This window comes from Glycine max, chromosome 3 (assembly GCF_000004515.6).
Source record: "Glycine max cultivar Williams 82 chromosome 3, Glycine_max_v4.0, whole genome shotgun sequence".
NCBI lineage: Eukaryota > Viridiplantae > Streptophyta > Magnoliopsida > Fabales > Fabaceae > Glycine > Glycine max.
This window is the reverse complement of record NC_016090.4, coordinates 43,418,020-43,439,133: the sequence shown is the minus strand read 5'-3', so window position 1 is coordinate 43,439,133 and position 21,114 is coordinate 43,418,020. Positions and strand designations below refer to the sequence as shown.

The 21,114-nt window shown below is 33.8% G+C and overlaps 2 protein-coding genes and 1 pseudogene across 3 annotated transcripts; all 3 read right to left on the bottom strand.

Moving 5' to 3' along the window:
• Positions 1 to 3: 3 nt before the first annotated feature.
• Positions 4 to 7,652, bottom strand: LOC100790376 (histidine kinase CKI1). Its single transcript, XM_041014178.1, has 7 exons — positions 6,910 to 7,652; positions 4,884 to 5,120; positions 3,950 to 4,627; positions 3,451 to 3,826; positions 2,300 to 2,871; positions 695 to 1,843; positions 4 to 301 (listed from the first exon to the last, which is right to left on the bottom strand). Exons 2-7 carry the CDS (start codon positions 5,067 to 5,069, stop codon positions 92 to 94), a joined length of 3,171 nt encoding a protein of 1,056 aa, XP_040870112.1. The 5' UTR covers positions 5,070 to 5,120; positions 6,910 to 7,652; the 3' UTR covers positions 4 to 91.
• LOC121172724 (DNA mismatch repair protein MSH6-like) lies at positions 6,929 to 13,338 on the bottom strand (annotated as a pseudogene).
• LOC100802379 (E3 ubiquitin-protein ligase MARCHF8) lies at positions 12,943 to 16,325 on the bottom strand. 2 transcript variants are annotated; one of them, XM_026127929.2, is made up of 8 exons: positions 16,071 to 16,325; positions 15,873 to 15,944; positions 15,236 to 15,306; positions 14,935 to 15,064; positions 14,388 to 14,468; positions 14,139 to 14,291; positions 13,132 to 13,348; positions 12,943 to 13,045 (listed from the first exon to the last, which is right to left on the bottom strand). In XM_026127929.2, the coding sequence occupies exons 1-7, from the start codon at positions 16,203 to 16,205 to the stop codon at positions 13,256 to 13,258; spliced, it is 735 nt and encodes a 244-aa protein (XP_025983714.1). In that variant the 5' UTR covers positions 16,206 to 16,325; the 3' UTR covers positions 12,943 to 13,045; positions 13,132 to 13,255. The 2 variants fall into 2 exon arrangements, with proteins under 2 accessions (XP_025983714.1, XP_014629443.1); XM_014773957.3 differs by lacking the exons at positions 12,943 to 13,045; positions 13,132 to 13,348 and adding an exon at positions 13,385 to 13,604.
• Positions 16,326 to 21,114: the final 4,789 nt, after the last annotated feature.

Here is a 21,114-nt window from a genome sequence, read left to right as displayed (position 1 = left end):
TAGTGGTGTAAAAAGATATCTCCTGTCATTGTTTAATTTAAAAACTTGATAACAATCATATAAAGCAATTAAAAAAGATAAGATTTACTGTTCACTCTTTAGTATATATTCTTTTGATGGCTTTAAGTAAAGCCTCTTTGTTGATGGGTTTGATTAAGTGATCGTCCATTCCAGCTTCAATGGACAATATTGCCTCTTTCCCTGTATTAGCTGTTAATGCAAAGATAGGAATGTGAACACCATGAGACTTCTCAATCTCCCTTATCCGTCTCGTTGCCTCATATCCATCCATTACCGGCATCTGCTCAATTCAATCACCAAAAATACTAGTCAAGTTCATAGCACGAATGATTAGTCATCTTAAAGGTTACATACTTCAAGCATGCAGACTTATACTTCCAATAAAACATATGGTTTTATAATCAATTGCACAATATTTAAAATAGGAATAGTTGCTTAAAGCGATGCCAATTCAATTCATATATTCTTATTAGTGGAAAACAACAAACCAAATAAGCAATAGCAAAAGGTGATAGCAACAAGAAAAAAATGACAACTAACAAATTCGAAAGAAAGAATGGACTAAGTGTAACAATTAAGAAATATCATTTGCTATTTGCAATAAGATTGATGAGCAAAACCAAAATGAGATAACCAAATAAAAGTAGAAATCATAATATATAGCCATTACTACCTGGCAGTCCATTAAGATGAAATCACATGGACGATTGGAAGAATTCCTAGTTAGACCCTCTTCAACTGTCTGAACAGCTTGTTCACCATTCTCACATTCCATGACAGAAGCACCAAGCCGATCAAGAGTAGACTTAGTTATCCTACGTAACAAAACAACGTCCTCAACAACCAAACATTTCATACCCCACAAGGGTTTTTCATTGCTTAACTCTTCACATTCTTGTATTTCTCCTTGGTGGATATGAGATTTTCTTGCTCTAGATCTATCATAAGATTGCTGTGTAACGCTTGAGCTGCCACACTCTTGTAGTTCAACACGTCGAATTGCACCTTCATCAGTTAAGGAAACTTGACCCTTTTCTTTCTTTGTTTCACTAGAACTGCATGGCCAAACACCTCCATACTCGGGGAGAATCCTTATGACTTGGAATAAACGATGACCATGAAGTGGCTTAGACAAGACAATGTCATTAGAATTAGAAACATCCTTGTTAAGGATTTTGTTGTCCACAGAAGGTATAAGTGGATTCTCCAACCAAACCACCCTACAAGGATAACAAAGGCCTCTTTTGAACTCAGCTACCACTTTGCAAAGCTCTGAAAAAGGTCCTGCATTAGCATCAATCACAATCAGGACAAAACCCGAGGAAGCTTCAATATCTGTTCTCTTGAAGATTGAACTTATGTAATTAGTTCCATCTTGTGCACTCAAAGGGACTCCGTTTGTGCAGCTTGATGCAGAGGGAGAATCTGAAGACTCTGGCGAGCTTGAGCTATTTGGATGGAGACCCTTTTGTTTGATGATCTTCTTCAGAGTGTAATGAAGTTGTCTCCACTCCTTCACAACCTTAACTTTGATCCCTAACCTCTCCATGAACCTCTGCGTAGTCCCTCGACGCTCCTCATTTTGAATCAATAAAACAACTCGAGAAGCCTCGGATCTAGGACTACGGGTCCAAATAGATAACTTGGGACTCATGGTTAGTCCATGAGATTGATTTTTGTTACCTGATCCAGCTTGGTCATCTCTTGTGTCATCATTCATCTGTGTCTCATGGGCAGTGAGGAGAACATTGAACCTAAAGCAGGTTCCCTTTTCACCAATATCCTTGTCCATGATTTCAATATCTCCATGCATCAAACGTACCTAGAGATAAAATTTGGAGTTTTACCTTTCTTTTCTAATCCACATAATAAGTATATATATATAAAAGACATATAATATGAGAGAAAACTATTTTGAGAGTGAGAAATTAAATCTAGATCCTATAACTAAATATGAATGATAAAGATTTAATGTCATGTGATTTTTTAACATTAAATCTCAACTCTTAATTTATAGTTATATGGTCCAAATTTAATTTTCTAATTCTCATATATTTGAATTTAATTTGTATGTATGATTATTATATAAAAGAGTATACAGCAATCAATTAGAAATCATTTTTTATATGACTTTTTAGATAGTTAATATAAAACTCAACATATTTATTATATGTACGAATTGTAATTAAATTACACTATAAAAATTATTTACACTATCAACATATAGACTATTTACTCTAATTATATACATATAAATATATAATTTGAGTACACTTACCAGTGACTGAACAATACCAAGTCCCAAGCCAGTTCCTTCTTGGCCAAGAGTAGTTTCTTTGACTTGGACATAATTTTCAAAAACAGACTTGTGCTTCTCTTTAGGAATTCCTTTGCCAGTGTCATCCACTTCAATAGTAAAATCCATACAATTTGGATCTTGTTGGATGTTCAAGTCTTCCACGTCATCACGTGCTTCATTTTGGCGGCAACACAAGCGCGACAAAAGTCTACTGGACCCGTATTGGTGAGTAGCAATCATTGAGCTCTGCAAGCTTGGCTTCTGAGCCCATGCTCGAACAGCTATGTGCCCCTCCTCGGTAAATTTAACAGCATTGCTCAGTAAATTGCACAAAACTTGTTTGAGTTTTCCTCTGTCGCCTTTCGTGCGCGAATATCTGAGTACAGAACCATTGCAAGGGTCCAACACAATATCTACTCCTTTCTTCATAGCCACAGAATGGTATAAATCAACCACATCTTCAAGGAGTTGAAATACATCAAATTCCTCTTCCTCAAGCAGCATTTTGCCAGCTTCAACTTTACTTGCATCAAGTATAGAATTCAATAGTCCTAGAAAGAAAATAAATTAGTAACACCACTTGAAGTAAATGTTCAAAATGCTGTGACCACATGCATGGACAAGAGTTGAGAGATAGATAGATACTAAGATATATACACCATATCAATATTTACATCATATAGAAAATTGCATTCAGAGAAACATTTAATAATAATATCACGCCTAAATTATGTTTTCAATCCTTAATAAATACTCAAATTTTATGTTTATTTTATATAAAAAATTTCTTTGCATTAGAGTTCCTAATAAAACAATAATTTTAATTTTAATCGTTAACATTTTTTTAGTCTCTGATAAATTAATAAATTTTGTATCTGTTCTTGGATAAATTTTTTCATTTGTTATTAGTCTTATTCAAAGGAACTAATAACAAATGAAAAAAATATCAGAGACTAAACACAAAATTATTAATTTATCAGGGACTAATAAAAATATTAAGGACCAAAATAAAAAATTTTATTTTTATCAAAAATAAAAAATAAAAAAAATAATTTATTAATACAAAATTCAGATATTTATTAAAGATGACAATCATATTTTAACTAATATCATTAAATATATGTTATTACCTAGTAAATCTTTGGTACAAGAATCCATTTGTCTTAAGTTGGTTCCTAATTCAGAATCAGGAGAAACTTCATGAAAGGACATTTCTATCAAACCAGTAAGGCCCGCCAGCGAAGCGCGAACATCATGGCTGGCACTAGCAAAAGCAAGGCTCTTGTTCATACATTTTCGCTCAGCTTGTTGTGTGGCTTCATTTTGTTTGATGAGTGACCAACACAAATGCATTTCTCGCCTTAATGATCTAACATTTATGTATAGAAAACTGACCATGGCAATGAGTATCATGACAATCATTGTTGTCAATAGTGCCAATCCTTTTTTCTTAATGTCCAGAACAAAGTGGTCCAATCCTTTTCGTGGGACAGCCAAAACATACACCTGAAACAGAATCATATTAGAGCTAAAAGCTAACATTTTTATATCCACATCAGGAAATATTTAATATGTAAATATAGACTAGTGGGATTTACTGAAAAATTCAATGATCATATATATACCTACCGATTTTATTTCCATTATATCAATGGTGGAGCAGCGAATTAAATACTCAACACCCTGAATATTCAAAATAGAGGCAGCTTCTGCATCTCCATCTTTGCATGAAACAACGCCGTCATAACTTGTTTGATCACCATTTGCATTCACTGATTGGAAATAAACCATGTCATTAGAGAAGCCCAAACGAGTATTTTGAATCCCTTCTACAAGCATTTTTCCATCTTTGGTAACCAAAGACAAATTCGCCCCAACCGGAGTGAAGAAATCAGTGATAGTTGTTACTGGAATGCCTAGAGAGATCACTTGTGTCCCCTTTATTCTAGATGAACTAACGAATAGAAGATCATGATCATTGTTCCACTTGGTTCCCAATGAGGCATAACTAAGTGAACTATTAACTGCTTTCACAAACCAACTTGTATTGATAATATTAGATGGTACTTCAGATATTATGGCTTTCCCATATAACTCTCCAGTGTCACGATTTACGGGCTGGATATAATATATGCTTAAATTTGAGGCACCCCCAAAAGAAGTGGAAAGTGATGATGAGTTTGAGTACATTGCCAAAACTTGACCATAATCAGTGTAGTATGAGAAAAATAAACCTTTCTTTTCTATGTATGAAATTTGGGCTAAGTTAGGAACCGTCTCAAATGCTTTAAATAATAACGGAGCCACCTGCAAAGTCCAAAACAAGAACAAATAAAAAGTTACATACAAAACTCAAATGTAATATTTCTCATGTAAAAATTTATTACATGGTTGGAATGATTTAGTCTCAATCAATCCTCGTGTAATAAATTATTAACTCTTTCATAAATTAAAATAAAATAATTTATGTATCACATAGAGATAGACTGAAACCACATAATTCTAATTCTGACCCATCTAATAATTCTTCTACGTGAGAAGAACAAGTAATGTATTTAATAACCTTGGTCTTGATATCAGAGAATGAAAGGTTAGTATCTTGGAGAGTTGAACTCAAAAGTTTTGCAAAATTGGTTGAGGACGAATTTATAGGGTGTATCAGTCCGGCCGAATGCTCAATTTCGGATTGGAATTGAGAGAGAACATATTCTGAATTCAAAATCACGTGGTGCTCTATGTGCATCACCATGGCATACCAGCATGATGTCAATGAGAGAAGAACTAACAACGCAGAATATGCCTGTAACACATGTTTAAGACTGATAAATAATAAGTGTATGTTAAGAAAAATAAACATAAATAACTGATGCTACCTGTACTTGATTCAGAAGTCTAACTGAATGGTTTTCTTTTGTATATCTTTCTATTGTATAAGTAAAAATTTTACTCTCTTAAAAAAAAGTAAGAAATCTTGCTAAAATTTGTGAATACTATAAATAAAAAAAATTAAAATAAATATTCTCATTTCCATGTACCAAAAAAATGAAAATTCAATATAAAATATTCTTCACCGTCTTAAAAATATCCATATTCCAAGTGAATTTTGCTAATTGTCAGCTCTAGTGGTAAAGAGTGTGTTTGTTGCTCTTATGAATTAGTAAGTAATTGGTTCTCTATATACACCAAGTAGAACCTTAGTTAAGATAGCTTTCAAAAAGAGACCTTAGAATTGAAACTTATTCCCGAAAAAGGATAACCAAAATGTTAAAAAATCTGGTTCTTCTTCATATTACAAGCAGAACACCAAAAATTGAGACAACCATATGCAGAAAAAATGACAAAAATTGGATGTGAACAAATTAGAATCCGAGTATTGGTGCAAATTTATAAATTAATTATTAAAATGAATTCTTTTAAAACATATTCTTAATCTGAGGTTATTTTTACTACATTAGCATAAAAATCACAACCCAATAAGGTTTAATAGAGTTGATAAATCCTCTCAAAAAACACAGTAGATAAATAGCAATTTTTTAAGCGTATTAGGAGTTTGATCCCTGACAATGTGAATACAAAAAATTAGTCTCTAATTATTGGTTGGTCAAAACATATTCTTGGTGAGAGAAAAAAAACATAAAAATGATTAAATAAACTAACAATTTATGTGTTGCATAATTTATTTCTCCCCCTAGTTGATGTTAGCACCATGGTTTAATAAGAAAAAAAAGAAGTGCGGATAAAAAGGTCTCGAATTGATACATACCAGTAGGATGACAAAAAATGAGGGACGTAAGACCAATATTGATGAGTAGAAACTCATTTTTTATCAGCATGCACAAATTAGATATTCTTTTGCATTGGTAAAATATCAAAAGGAAACTTATTTATATAAATTGTATGGTTAGCTAAAAAAGTAAACACAATATTGTAATTTAAACATAAAATCCAACAATTAAGATTTGGAAATTGCTACCCGTTAAATCATCAGAAAATTAAGTAGATTCGGTAAACTTTTGACAATATATTTTTTATTTTGGAAACTCAATCTTGTTAACAACTACCAGCTACCAAAAATAATAATTACCCTTTTTACGTTGATTTACGAATTATCTAATTAGTATCCAATTTAAATTGTCATATAATTTAAAAAATTAGTACTTAGAATAATATAATTACTAAGTCATATTTAAGGTAACCTTTAATTAATTAATAATACAATTTTTTATACTACCAATATATCAAAAGGAAACTTATTTATATAAATTGTATGGTTAGCTAAAAAAGTAAACACAATATTGTGATTTAAACATAAAATCCAACAATTAAGATTTGGAAATTGCTACCCCTTAAATCATCAGAAAATTTCTCAAGTAGATTTGATAAACTTTTGACAATATATATTTTTATTTTGGAAACTCAATCTTGTTAACAACTATCAGCTACCAAAAATAATAATTACCCTTTTTTACGTTGATTTACGAATTATCTAATTAGCATCTAATTTAAATTGTCATATAATTTTAAAAAATTAATACTTGGAATAATATAATTACTAAGTCATATTTAAGGTACTTAGACTGAAAATTTACCACTGATGATTACACCGGATAAAAAACTGGTAATACTTTTGGATCTTTGAGATAATCAACAGCTAATCGATGATAGTGGGTAGAAAACAATCCGCGACACTGCACCATCCGCACAAGATGTTCTAATACTGAATCCCTGTCAAATATTTGAAATACGAAAGACAAATCAGGAGATGGTCTCACCAGAAGCTATAAAATTAATCACGAATACTGAAACCATAAGGGACAAAAACATATCCAACTAATCTCCCAATAGACACTTGCGCAATGGCTTGCCCATCAGAAGTTGCAGTGTCCCTCGCCCAAGCTCACCCAGAGACACCAATGAATTACAAGTAGCTGATGACTCTACTCACCATCAAAAGTATATATTTAGAAAGAAACAACGGTTTAACAAGATTAGATTCACATGCATCTGTAATGCATAACAACTCAAAAAGCCAAATAAGAGGGCCAATAAAGCTTCACCAAATGCACACAACTAATTAATCTCTAAAGAAAAAAAGACCATAGCAAAAAGGAATACTAGTAACTATTTTACAGTTGTGATCTAGTGACTTACGAGAACCCAAATTACAAGTGATACAAATTGATATTCAAAGGGGCATCTTACCAGCATTGATGCAGTAGCTCCTACCTGCATAAGAAATCGTAACTCCACAGATAAAAAAAAACTCGCTTATTTAAGACAAGACTAAAAGTGCAAGGCCAATCTTTCTACACAATCCCCCCCCCCCCCCAACAAAAAAGCAAAGAATAGATAATGAAATATGTAACAACATTTAAAAGCTTCACCTGGGCCAAAATCACAGTCAAGCAAACTTGACGAAGAAGAGTTGACTTCCCACCCATCTTAGGACCTGTTAGAAGAATAAAGCTAGCATGATCTGAACCACCAATGGTTATGTCATTGGGTACAAAGTCACCCTTGCCTAAGGTATCACTCCTACGGACTGGGTGTCCCAAACTTTTAGCATGCAGGTAAGGAGCTTCTTTTGTACATAATGTGCCTACAAAAGTAGGTCTGCATGTTGGTCCTTCATAGTAGTCACCGGCAATTGCTAAACTGATCAAGACATCCAGTTCTGCAACATGTAATGTAATATCCAGTATAAACCATGTAAAAGAAAATGTTTACTTTTCTATTTAAATGCAGCTTGAAAAATCCATCTTTTTGAAAACTCCCAAGGCACGTAGGGCACGTATTGAATAAAATAAAAAGGCTAAAAAAATAGAAATTGGTTTTAGCTGAAAAAAATATAGTTAGTAAACGACAGACATTACACAAAGGGTAACAAGGGAGCATGTACTACAGAAATGCATCTTCCCCCAATCATGCATTTTTTCTTTTAATCTAGTAGTCACCTTATTATTGAGCAGAAGAAACAAGGTTTAAGATAAACTAAATTCCCTCCATGGGCAGCTGGAAAGTCATTATAATAAAATGACTCAACTCTACTAAAATTTAATTTATACTTCTGATTGCCGTACAACAAATAAACAATCTTAGATACGGCTTGTGAACTTTATAGTGGGTGTGAGCTAGTAACTGGGTAATTGCACATCCATGACAAAATGATTCAGAAGGACCACAATATGTACCTGCAGTTGTAGACACCAACTGCTTCCACTTAGTGTGATGTTCACAAAAACGCCCAATTAATCTCTGAAATGTACTTTTCAACAAGGACTCCTTTTCAGATTCAGCATGGGAGAGCTCTCTTAAAAAAACTTTAATATCTGGAGACCAGTATCTAAAGAAGCCCTGCATGAACCAGATAGGGAAAATGAGAGAATTCACTTATGTTGACAATTGTATCTACAGACGATAATGTATCAAGCAAGGAGTAACCGGCAATTTCATAGGTTTAATTTTGTAATCATAGGTGATGCCTACAAAACCAACTTTGTGAGGAGAGGATTGTCCAACACTCCCTCATGCCCAAGGCTACTGGTCCGGAGTGTGGCAAATGTAGGTGCCCCAACAATAGATTTAGGATAGGCTCTAATATCATCTTAGAATTTGGACTTAAGGCCTAATTCAATCCCACAAAACTAGCTTGTGAGGTGAGGATTGCCCAAGCTTTATAAGCTCTATTTAAGCCATATCTCTAGTCAATGTGGCACTAACGACCACCCTTGAAACCGCAATTAAAGCAGCCCCCAAAAGAGGGCACAACTAAGGCAAGCTAGGGGTGACTACAATTATTTGCAAGTAAAACCGACAAACAATGAAATATTATTGTAGACTCAATTTACAGAAATCAAATAGATAATTCTATATAGTTTTGCATTTTTTTTATCAGCTACAGTTTTGCATTTAATTGAGATAAAATTTTCAGAGCATTGTTTGTCTTCTTACTTTTCTGGATGAGCGCAGTTCATAATCTTGAGGAATATTCTTTGACAAATTTTCTGGAACTTCCAATAGTTATGTATCCTTTCCAACATTGACATAAGTAATCTGCAATAGATAAATCAGAACATTCAAAATTTGATTTTATCATACAAAAAGATTAAACTCCAATTATTTCAATAGGGATCTTACTGATGTGCCTCCAAGTAGTTTCTTTTGTTCCTTAAGATGCTTCAATAAACTGGACTCAATCTCTTTAACCGCCTTACAGGCTGAGTCATACTGTGTCAACTCCTTCACGGGGTATTATACGCCCAGAGTTATTGGCTTCCGCCCAATCAAAGGCATCCTTGAAATGATTAAGATCCATACAAACATCAGGAAGAACTTTACCTGCAATTGACAGCATGCAATACATCAAACAGCAGCTCCAGAATAATTTTATGAAATTTAATGAGACTACCGTACCCGGTGTTAACAGATGATGAAGTTGTCTAGATTTGACATGACTCAAAATGACACCAAGTGAAGAGCATGCTTGAGCCATCTGTTCACAACCTCGCAGAGCTAAATAAACTCTTGCAGTGGCTTCTTAGATGCATCCTCGTACAGAACCACTCTATTAGCATTCCTTCCACTAGCTTCACTGCATTCATGAAAATCAAGGAGCATATAAAGTTAAATACTTTAGAAAATGGTGACAATCAGTATGGTCCGTATAGGTATCACAGAGTTGTTGCACAATAAGTTTTACCTAGAGGAAAAGATGCAGGCAAGCAACCGCTCCATGTCAGGTAACTTGGATAATGCTTTTAGAAATTCTAGTGCAGAAGGTAGATTAACTCCCTAAATAGCAAATCATATTTCAAAAACACTCAATATTACAAATTGGTTATCTCTCTGATGATTATCGTCAGCTCAATCTAGTCAGATATATCATCTAGTATATGTCAACACCGTACATAACAGCCAACCTTCTATCTTTAACAGTTCAGAAGCAACATAAATAGAAAAGCACATTTTCAACACAAGCTTAAAAAAATACCCATATTATATATCATTGAACACATTACATATACCAATAATATATATAATTGAACACAGCAAATCAAGTAAACTGCTAGATCTGAGGTCTACATGGAACAAGAGAGGTTAGTAACTACTTATGCCATGAACACAAACTATATGATAAATAGATGTGTTTTCAGATTTATTTGAAATGACCACAATATCCCATGACTAGCACTAGACTGGCAGTAGTCCAAAAAGAGATACTACAAGTTAAAAGATTGAACATTCAAAAGTGAGCCAAAATGAAAGGTAATGCTAAAAAACATGCAAACAAAAATAAACAAGTATAGCTACCTAAAATAAACAGTTTTAGAGCCCTGCTGGACTTAACTAGTGTATCATATAGCAACAGGGCCTCTGTAAAGTTCATTCTATCTTGAAGGATCGCCAGAATCAGAAGCAAAATACATGATCAATGAACCTACCTTCAAACCTGCAACAGCATCCTGGTGTTCCTTAATTGACTCCACATGACATAATGGTCTTGCAAGCCAAGTCTAAAGCAATCTCTTTCCAAAAGCAATAACACATTGGTTTAGTTGGGCATAGAGCGTGCTACAAGAAGCATCATTATTTCAGTAAAATATACAAATAAATTACCCATCTTATCTAAAATTGAAACGGTGCAGATAACCATATGACAAACATACCCTGAAGAATCTCCATTCCTGCTATTCTCAAAAATCTCAAGATTCTCCAGGGCAGCCGCGTCAAGAACCAAGTAGGGTTTTGAAGCAAGATCACCAAAACCAGAACAAGGAAGTAACTTAAACTGTGCAAATCTAAGCAATCTCTCATCTGGAAAAGCCTGTCTCAGATAATAGAGAGCACCACCTAGTGCTGAAAGTGCACTTCTACTGTCGTCACCTGTTTTCACCAGCTCCAGTAAAACATCCGGCAGGCAATCTAACTCATTATCATTAACACTAACATCATTAGTTTTCCCATAAATTCTCTTTAATTTATCCACAGTTTTGTCAGCATCCCAGAATTCCACAATTGGAACTAATTCATTCAATAAAGGGTTTCTGGTATGCTTCAGCAGTACTCTCTCCGTTTCAGCACTGAGTAGTTTTGCAGGTTTCACAATTTCAACAGGCCTGATCTCAGATAAGATACAGCACAAGGCACTGCACTCCAAGTCATCCTTAAACTGCCAAACAGAGAAGCCAACTCTATTTTTACATAAGTAATAATATAAGCAATTAGCAAATCAATTGGGTCTATGTTTGGTAGCGTGCATATTATGCTCACTTTCCAAATGAGTTCATGAAATTTTAAAATTACAACTAATCTCTAAAGCAAATGGAGGAAGGAACGAAGCATCCAAATGAATAATTAAATTTTGAGCAAACACATTATACAGCTACCAGCACAAATCCTTGACATATCAACCCCCAATCCCACCTCAATCTCTTTCCATTCCCAATAGAAGAAGAATTAGATACTTCACAGCTAGATGGCGTTTGTAGATCTCATCCAAAATTTGGAATAAGTTTATGCATTAATAAAATTTAGCCTCAGAATTAGAATGAATGTACAGAGTCATACCTGTCCAAAAATGACTCTACTTGTGGCAACATCAACTCTACAAACACCATAGATATGCTCTGAAACTTCAGTTGGGTGATTTTCGTGATGCTCTGTCAGGGCCATCAAATATGCAGCTTCAGGGTTTGCTGACAGCAACTCCCCATCTGTTAATGTACCTTTTGTAACCACTGAACATATTTCACGCCTTACAACCTAGAAGGAAAAGAAAAATAAAAGTTTGAGGCCAATGTTCCTCTATCAACACTAGGGTTAGCAAGGAAAATAACTTACAAAATAAAGATATAAAACAAGATTCATTCAGCTCAGAGTATAAGGCACAATACAAAAAAACAGAGAATAAAAACAATGACTTCTCTGGTTGTGGTGAGATGTAATCAGACCTTATCTTTAGAGCCCTTCTTCTGTTCAGGTGTTTCAGTCTGTTCTACAACAAGAATGCAATAACCCTGCTCAGCCAAGGAAACATAGTAAGTTCCTCTCTAGTTGCAAGTTGGCTTGTTAGACAAGTTAATTAGTTCTGTATCAGAGATGAAAGCGGGGGGGGGGGGGGGGGGGGGGGGTGGAGGGAGTCATCCTTCCTAGCTAGTTTCTCCAAGTTCATTGAGAAATTTTTCTCTGGAAATCCACAATGAGGTTGGTCTCCCTAAAAGAGTCACATGTAAACCAATAAGCATGCATTGTTTACAGAAGCAAATAGGGGACCTTGAAATTCTAAAGAATATCCACAACTCTAGACACTAACGCACACCTTCATATACTGCAAGTCAAGCTCTTTCTCACCTACATGTGCATCCATCTCAAAAAGCTCATAAAATTTACCCATCTGCACCAACAATAGGGAGGAAAAATATTTCATTTGGTCATAACTTGTAAGGAAATGGACTAATGGCACCAACAAAACTTAGCCAACTCAAACCTTGAAAAACAAAACTTTGTCCATATGTTTAGACTTGAACTCCCACCATTGTTTCTGCATTTCATCAAATGACCATATTAATTGCTACACCATTGAAAATTTGAGAATTTCACCCAACTGCTTTAGCAGTAATTACCTGAGCATATGACAAACTCCTTAAGAAATCAGGAGGCAAGTAGAGAGTTCTTGAATCATAATTTTCATCCCCTGGTCGCCTTCGCTTGGCATCCCTGCAATCTCTGTATCAATACCATATAAAACAGATAGCTTCATAAAAATGATAATATAAACCAAAATATTATTACACTGAAAAAGTGACACTAACAGTTGATAATTGATAACCGCAACCACATAATACCGTATGGCATCAAAATCTCTTTTAAGAGACATAAAGGTAATTTGGGCATGGAAAAACTCAAAACACTGCACTGTAATCAGCACTTGCCCCTTCAGGAAGGGAAATTTCTGAGCTTCACGCAATGCAAATCTTTCAGAGATCTCAGTAATTGCAACATTGCCAGTGCCGTTAGATGTCTCTTTAACTGCAAAGTATAAAGACGGCTTAAATTATTAATAACAAAATATATTGACCTCAGCACTTCAGTTGGCTAGCGCCATCATCCAATAGAATAAGGAGCATCATCAAATGTTTTTGGCCATTTACTCATTTGACAAACATCAGGTTCAATATCTGAACGCCAAAATTAATCTCAGAAAGATCATAAACAGTTTCTCTGCTTGAAATCTCCATTTATTAACTCCATCGCTTACTCTCTGAATTACTCGTAGGCTCCAACACTGAGAGAATTAATGCAACGATGTTAAATTGTTTCAAGACAGATTATTATTAGGAATCCACTTAATAGTGGTTATTCATTCTTTTGAATTTATGGCCATATTCTACTTTGATATCAATACTGATAAGATATGGCCGAATCTTGATTATATGTTGGTTGTCCAACATATCAGTTTTGTTGGGCTTGTGCTTGTAAATAGTTGCACGTAAAATGGTGATATTGTAGGCTGACCCATTGTACATGTTTAGCAGGTTATCTAATACAGATGCCAACTCGGTTGTTCCTTAGTAGTTAATACTTTTTTTATGATGATATAATAACTAACGGGGTCATAAGTCCCAAGTCCCTAGTGCTTCATTCTTAGTCTTGTTCGGGGTGGATGACGAGAGAGTGAATATTGCATACGGCAAGGGAAGGTGCATTTCGATCTGAATTCCATTATCATAAATTATGCCACAAAATGTTATTTGACGAGCATCATCATAATGCTCTGATACACTAGTAAGCAAATAATCTATAAATGTCTTGGATTTACATTATGATGTATCTCATCTTCGTCATCTTCCTCAGACATTGATGTATCATAGTCAGCATCCTTATAGTGCTGAATACAACTCTGAATAGCTCCGAGAATCTTAATAATTATGTACATTGGTATAATAATTCCGCTAGCCTTTAGTATAATTACCTGGCATAAAAATAGTATGAGAAGTTTCATTAATTTAGCTGTCCGTGGGCAAAGATTGTAGATGTATTTATTAAAAACGGTGAAACAAGTACTTACAGTAAGTAGTGTAAATGGGTAATCTTCCGTTCCATTTGTAAGCACTGGGAAAAGATGTCTTACAAGTAAGACTAGTGTAAACTGCAGAGATAATATGGCTAGTTATTTTTCAGTATGTCTACACGTTAACAAGTAAATGGAATTCAAAATTTGTTCAAGTTCAATGTCTGCCGCGAGTCAACAAGAAGTACCCTCTTAATGAGAAACAGTCACATCAAGAAAACATGTTTGTTTGAAAGAGAAAATGTGAATTTCAACTCCTGGAGCCATGCCAGCTGAACGCAACTGGCAATGCTGCAGTTGGCAATAGCAATAAGGAGTCTGAGTCGACTTTGACTCGTTACTTTTTCTCAACTTCTGGCGGCAACTTGGTTTTATTAATAATTGATTAATTATTGCACAACAAAAGGCATGTATGTATCTACTATGTTGCGCATTGCCACTGCCAGTTAGCCTTAGCAAATGTAGTATTGAAAAGAATATAAATATCAATTTGATTAAAAATCACGACGCGTGAAAATTAAAAAGCTAATAACATAATGCTTACAGCTATTGCAAGTGATCGACAGCAAGACCCGCTTCTGTCAGCGGCAGAGCTGCATTCGGAGTAATCGCTTTCCATTGCCACTCCTTCAACCATAATCTCTATTCTTGCGTTTGACGCTTCTTCCTCCTCCCTTTAAAAATTTAATAATCTCAGCTTTACTAAAGAACATCTTTTATTAGTTGCTCCCTCTCAACTTAGCAAAGTCATGAATTCACATTATGAAATGATTGATTAAATAATTAGTTATAAGTTCACTTTGATTAAATTGAACGCGGGATATATATATATTATAGAAAAGTACCTAATAGACATTGCTTCATCATTTATCTTAGACTTCTTTGGCGGAGGAGCTGTATATCCGGGTTCGTATTGCTGCAATTTTTTTATTTTTTTTTATCAATTTACGATCATCAAATACACATAAATTTGTATCTTATGCCTTTCCAAGATAAATAGATAAATATGCAATGGGGGCGGTTCATTGAATATATGATAATAAAAAATTCCAGTCCCCTTTTTCCTACAGTACCAAATTAAAATACAAATTAGAGAAAGTTCGTCTTTCTGAGAAACCAATACGTGTTGATATTGAAATAGTAAACTAATCAGAAGAGACTTCAATATTGAGCAAAGTTAAGCAAAATACAAATACAAAAGTAACTGCAGTTCGAAAATAAACAAAAGGGGAAAGGAAGAAAGGAACTTGTTATCGTTTCTATGTCAATATCAGATAGGGAAGCAGTAGCACACCCAATCACCATAACAACGACACCAAAAATTAGGTACACACGGATAACTTTTTTTAAAAAAAGAAAAAGAAATTGATTGGCATCAAGAAATCAAATTTGATTATAACTTAATAAAACAGAATGAACTGAACGTTAGCACAGAGTGCAAAACCAAAAAAAAAAATGAAATTGAATGACCAAAGTTCATACCTGGAGACATATTTCACAGGTTGTATTTCCTTTTTCGTTGCACCATCTCTGTATGCAATCTCTATGAGCAAACTGCAAAACAAAAACGCAGTTATTGACGAGAATTAAAATGAAAAAAAATTCCAGGAAGAAAAATAAGTTAATAACAGAAAAACAAGTGCTTAAGATTAAGAAATTATGTATTATGTGATTACTTACCTTAACGGTTCCAGAACAAGCACAAGGTGCTTCCAAGGTTTCTACGCTTTCAAACTCTTCTTCATGACAAATTCTACAGCGAGGAATCGCAGAAAGTAGTTTCAAATCATCGACTAGCAAGACAACCTCTGCCATATATTTCACACCCAATGATCTCAGTTTCTTCAAATTTCAGCCTTTGTTTTCAAATTCTGTCGGGTACTCTGTTTTTTCGTTTCCTTTCTATGCTTTATCTATCTCAGTCTTCTCGGGAATCTGGAGTTTATATATGAAAGAAAAAACAAATCGAATTTCCAATTTTGCCCCTGTTTTATCTTTAAAAAAAAATAAATATTAATATGATCTAATTTCAAAAGAACCTAACCACGAAGGCTAGCTTTGACTTTATAAACATGGCAAAAGGGACTTGCTTGCAACACACAAAAAGATTCTCTAATTTCCTTTAGGTTTGGAGAAGTAAAGATTGTTGAACAACCGAGTTAATTTTATTCAGATTCCTTGCTTATAATAAATAAATAAATAAATAAGTCTTAATCTACGATAAACTGGGAAAGAGAAAAAAAAAGGAAAGGGGAAAGAAATGTATATTTTTTCTACTCTTTTGTAAGGAAAGCATAAGCATACCTAGTAGTGAAATAGAGCCTATCATATCGCAAGATACCCCTTTTTGTTTTCACCAATGGCAATTATTTAGATTTTAATTTTTAACCTATCCATTATTTATACGTTCTTTGACATTTTAGAGTATGTTTCATTTATTAGATGCTCTTTTCAATTTTCCAGTTGTTTGGTCGGATATGCATCCGTTGACAATAAATCTTAAATCCCAAAGTGCACCAACTAGCTATTGCCTGTTCAAAAATGTTATTTTCCTTTTATCAACTTTCCCCCCCTTATTTCCCAGTTGCAAAAAATAAAGTAGAAAGTTCTAAATGAGAAACTGTTCTACATTTTAGTGGTTGCTATTGCCAAATTTGATTTTATAAGAATTGGTAATAAGCAAAGTATCTTGAAGAAGGTTGAAATATTAAAAATGATTCATGACATTGAGTAATTGTGTAAATTTCTTACCCATCAACGGATTTGAATATCCGTTGAAAAGTGGTTGCACGTTTTACATGAAAAGATGTAAACATTTTTTTACGTTAGGTTTCATGTCCTATGTCAATAGGGAGCTAAATATATACCAAATATATTGACGAATTCACACCCCATCTATGCCTAAAAACAAGAAAAAGAAAAGAAAAATATGAGATTGGTTTCAATTTAATGAATGAAGGATTAATAAGAAAAACAGAAACAAAGAGGATGAAACATCCTGTGTACCTTTTTATTTGTTTATTTCTGGTTGGGAGGGAAGGGGGCACGATTGCAAATTATTGCATGTATCAAACGAAAATTTATGACACTGAGATACTTTTTCCTTAGTGACCCTCCGCGTACAGTTCGAAAATTGCTCTTTCCAGGTTTAAATCTGGGACCAATGATCCTTCACCAACGGTAACAAACGTTCAAAACAAACTGAAATTTGAAAATATAGGTCCCACTTTTTAGTTAGATTAATCAGAAACGCTAACACCCCTAATGCATCATTAAGCATGTTCGGTGCTCCTCCTTTACACGCCAACAAGCTGTTTACTTTCTTAGAATCTTTAGATATATTAGGTAATGAATAGTACATGGACGAACAAATTATTTCAATAATTCAATTTTTGTATTTTGTACAAAAGAAAAGAAAACCTATGCAAACTACGTAAGTAAGAGCTATATACGTCGTATGTGACAAATGACATCTTATTATTTTTCATATGCATGCAATTGCCTTACTCAAATTGATTTGAAACTTGTCTGCCGTGTGAAGAAAAGAAAAAGCAACGCTATTTAATTCATTTCGTATCATATGTGTGATGAAGCTGACGCACGTGCTTATCCTTTCTCGTTGGTTCTTATCGTTTCCCTACTAAAGAAATTTCTGGATTTATCCAACAATTATGAGCAATCCTTATCATTTAGAAGATTCACAACACACAAATCACAGGTAATAGGGATTGAATTTGCACTTTCTTATGGGAACCTTTCTGTAAGCAAGTGGTCGGCGCTAAGTTGCGCCTGTGGGGACAATAACCTTATACTGAGATAAGTGGACCTTATCCAACTTAAAATTATAATTTGGCACCTAACGATCATGTTATTAGCCAGCCACTAGCTAAATAGCAACTTCCACGTATAAGTAACCCGATACCATTAATAAAAATAAATGGGGTCAGCGAAATTAATTAACTTCCATGCTAATTGTTGATTTTATAATTAATAATTATACTTTATAAAAATTAAGAAAACCAATACTGTATGTAATTTACCTTGCCTAAAAAATCACTGCAATTAATCTATGGAAGTTGGAAGATATTTGGTGGTGGTTTGAAAACGAAGTTTGTTCCGTACCGTTAGATCAAGCTAATGCTGTCACTGTTGAGTTCGGTTTAAGCTAAGTCTTTTGTAATGTAACTAAAAAATGTCCTCTAATAAACATAATAAAGGGGGAGCAAAGCAATCACTCTCCCAAGGTTTTTAAATTTAACTCTTTTGATAAGGAGTGCAAACTAGAAAGGTATCCTTAGTTGTTGAATGCCGATGTCTTAGCTTCAAAGTTCATGCATTTGTATGGATAATATCATTCACACCGAGGTCGATAAATAAGGGAAATATATAACATTTTAGATAAGATTGGCTATAAATAATATAGAGCTTTTTTTATTTTGTCACAACTTAATAATCTATTTCCCATAAGAAAGGAGTGTATGGGCCAATGTCAAAGTTTTGTTGGCCCAGTTATCTGGGCTTTTGTTGGGTACTTTCTCTCCCTAATCAGCCATGGGTGATGCTAGGTGGACCAGCTTTATTGCTTGTACTTAGCATTTTTTTTAATTCCAAAATTATCCTATAGTTGATCCGTATGGTTTGTACGGATGAACTTGATCCGTAAGTATAATTTAAACATACAGATCAACTTGATCCGTATGAAATTTGTATGATTCATACAGATCAACATGATCCATATAAGTCATACGAATTAACTTAATTCATATAAGTCATACGGATCAACTTGAGTGAAAAGTATTTTCACCCATTCACTTAAAATACTGGGTGTATCAGCAATAATGTTGGGTACACCTTGTATCACCCATCAGCCAATCACCAGAAAAAAAAAAAAGGACCTTCATTGGGTTCATTGCCTATTGCATTAGCCTCACGATATTTCCTCTATTCCACTTTCATAGGCACTTTGGTAGTTGATCCTCTCCCAATAGTGAACAATGTTATGGGCTAAATAATTGAAAATTGGTGATCAGGTAATATCCCCGCAGTCAAATTCCTACCCCAATGTTCAATCTCAAATCTTATTTCATCTCAACCATTGATCAATTTTTCAGTCTCGCCCACTCACCTTATCACATTTTTTTCTATAAGCTAACTAAACCATGTTCTAAGAAGACAAAATTATAAATTTAGTCTCCTTATTTATTTCAAAATTTGATTTTGATCTTCTTATTTACTATGCAGATTTTGTGGGGCCGCATCAAAAGGATATTATTTCCTGCACTCTCTTTTTACCTTCCAGAATGCATTTTTTCTTTCTTTCGGAATGACCAATTCAAAAGATCATAAAAACATTTTGGAAAGAGTGCAGGTAGCAACTTGGGAAGTGCAGAAACAACAACCCTGCATCAACCATCAAGCGTTAAAGTACTGTGTTTTCCTTGCTTTGTTCCCGTGTGGGCTCATCCCCTGTGATCCAATTATTGGATTCGTTGTAGCCAGTCTTAATTTGCTTTGCTTTTTTGTTCTGTTTATTGAGATTTATGTTAGACTTCTAGTGTACTGTTGAACTACTCGTGCGGGAGTCTTGTGTGCCTCTTGGGCCTGTTTGGCTCTTATCTTAATTATTGTATTGGAGACCAAAAAAAAAAGAGGCCCTATAGTTGGAGAACAGGTCTGATTTGGAATAAATTTATAGCATTTTACTATAAAACTAGTGAAAATTCCATTGTTATGATTGTTGTTAAACTCCAACATGTCATCACTCAATTATGCTACTAAATCTCTACATTAATGATCAAATTAGTAAACTATTAGTTAAATTGTATGAATTAGACAATAGTAAGTGATGATGATGAATGTAATTATAATAATGGTGATAACGATAATCAAAATAATGATAAAAATAAATTTAATAATAATCTTAAAGAAAAATGATATAATAATTTATGGTCACAATGATGAAGACAACAACAATCATAATAATGATGAACATGAAGTGACTGTAATGAGTTAATGATAATCTCATTTGCTCTTTGCAATGCAAGCTATTATCTTTATGTGGCTTTTGCCTTCATACCTTATGCTTTGCTCTCCCCTTCCTTTTTTGTTCACATATTCTTGGCCACGTCTTTGTTTTAGTTGGTGTTCTTGGTCCCGTCTTTGTGCAAATATTTATTGCTAGGTAGGTTTGCTCTCTTACCTTTCAATTTTCTACAATCTAAAAAAAAAGACATTTCTCTTTATAGTTTCGTTTTTTTATAAAAAATATTTCTCTCAATAACTTATTAAAAAAATGTTTAACTCTTATGGCAAGATAATCAAAACATACACATATTTTCAAATAGTCCTTAAAAAAGAAGAAAGTCATTTTAATGAAATTATAAGTCTAAATCGTTGTAATTGCTCGTAGTATTAAAAAATAAAACTTAAAAAACGCAAGGAGCTAGGGAGAGAATAATAATGTAAAAGGTTTTGATAAAATTATTTTAAATCTTGGAGATACAAAGTGAGTTAAATGATCAAGAGAGAATGAAAAATAAAAAGTCGTGATTACTTTGATCTTTAATGCTGAGAAAATTAATAATATAACAAATTAATATTTATCAATAAAAAAATATATTTTAAAACTCCTTAATACGAATATAAAAACCCATAAGCAAACTTTTATTAATATATTTTGTGTGTAAAAATGTAATGATTTCATGGAAAGCGATTAATTCTAATA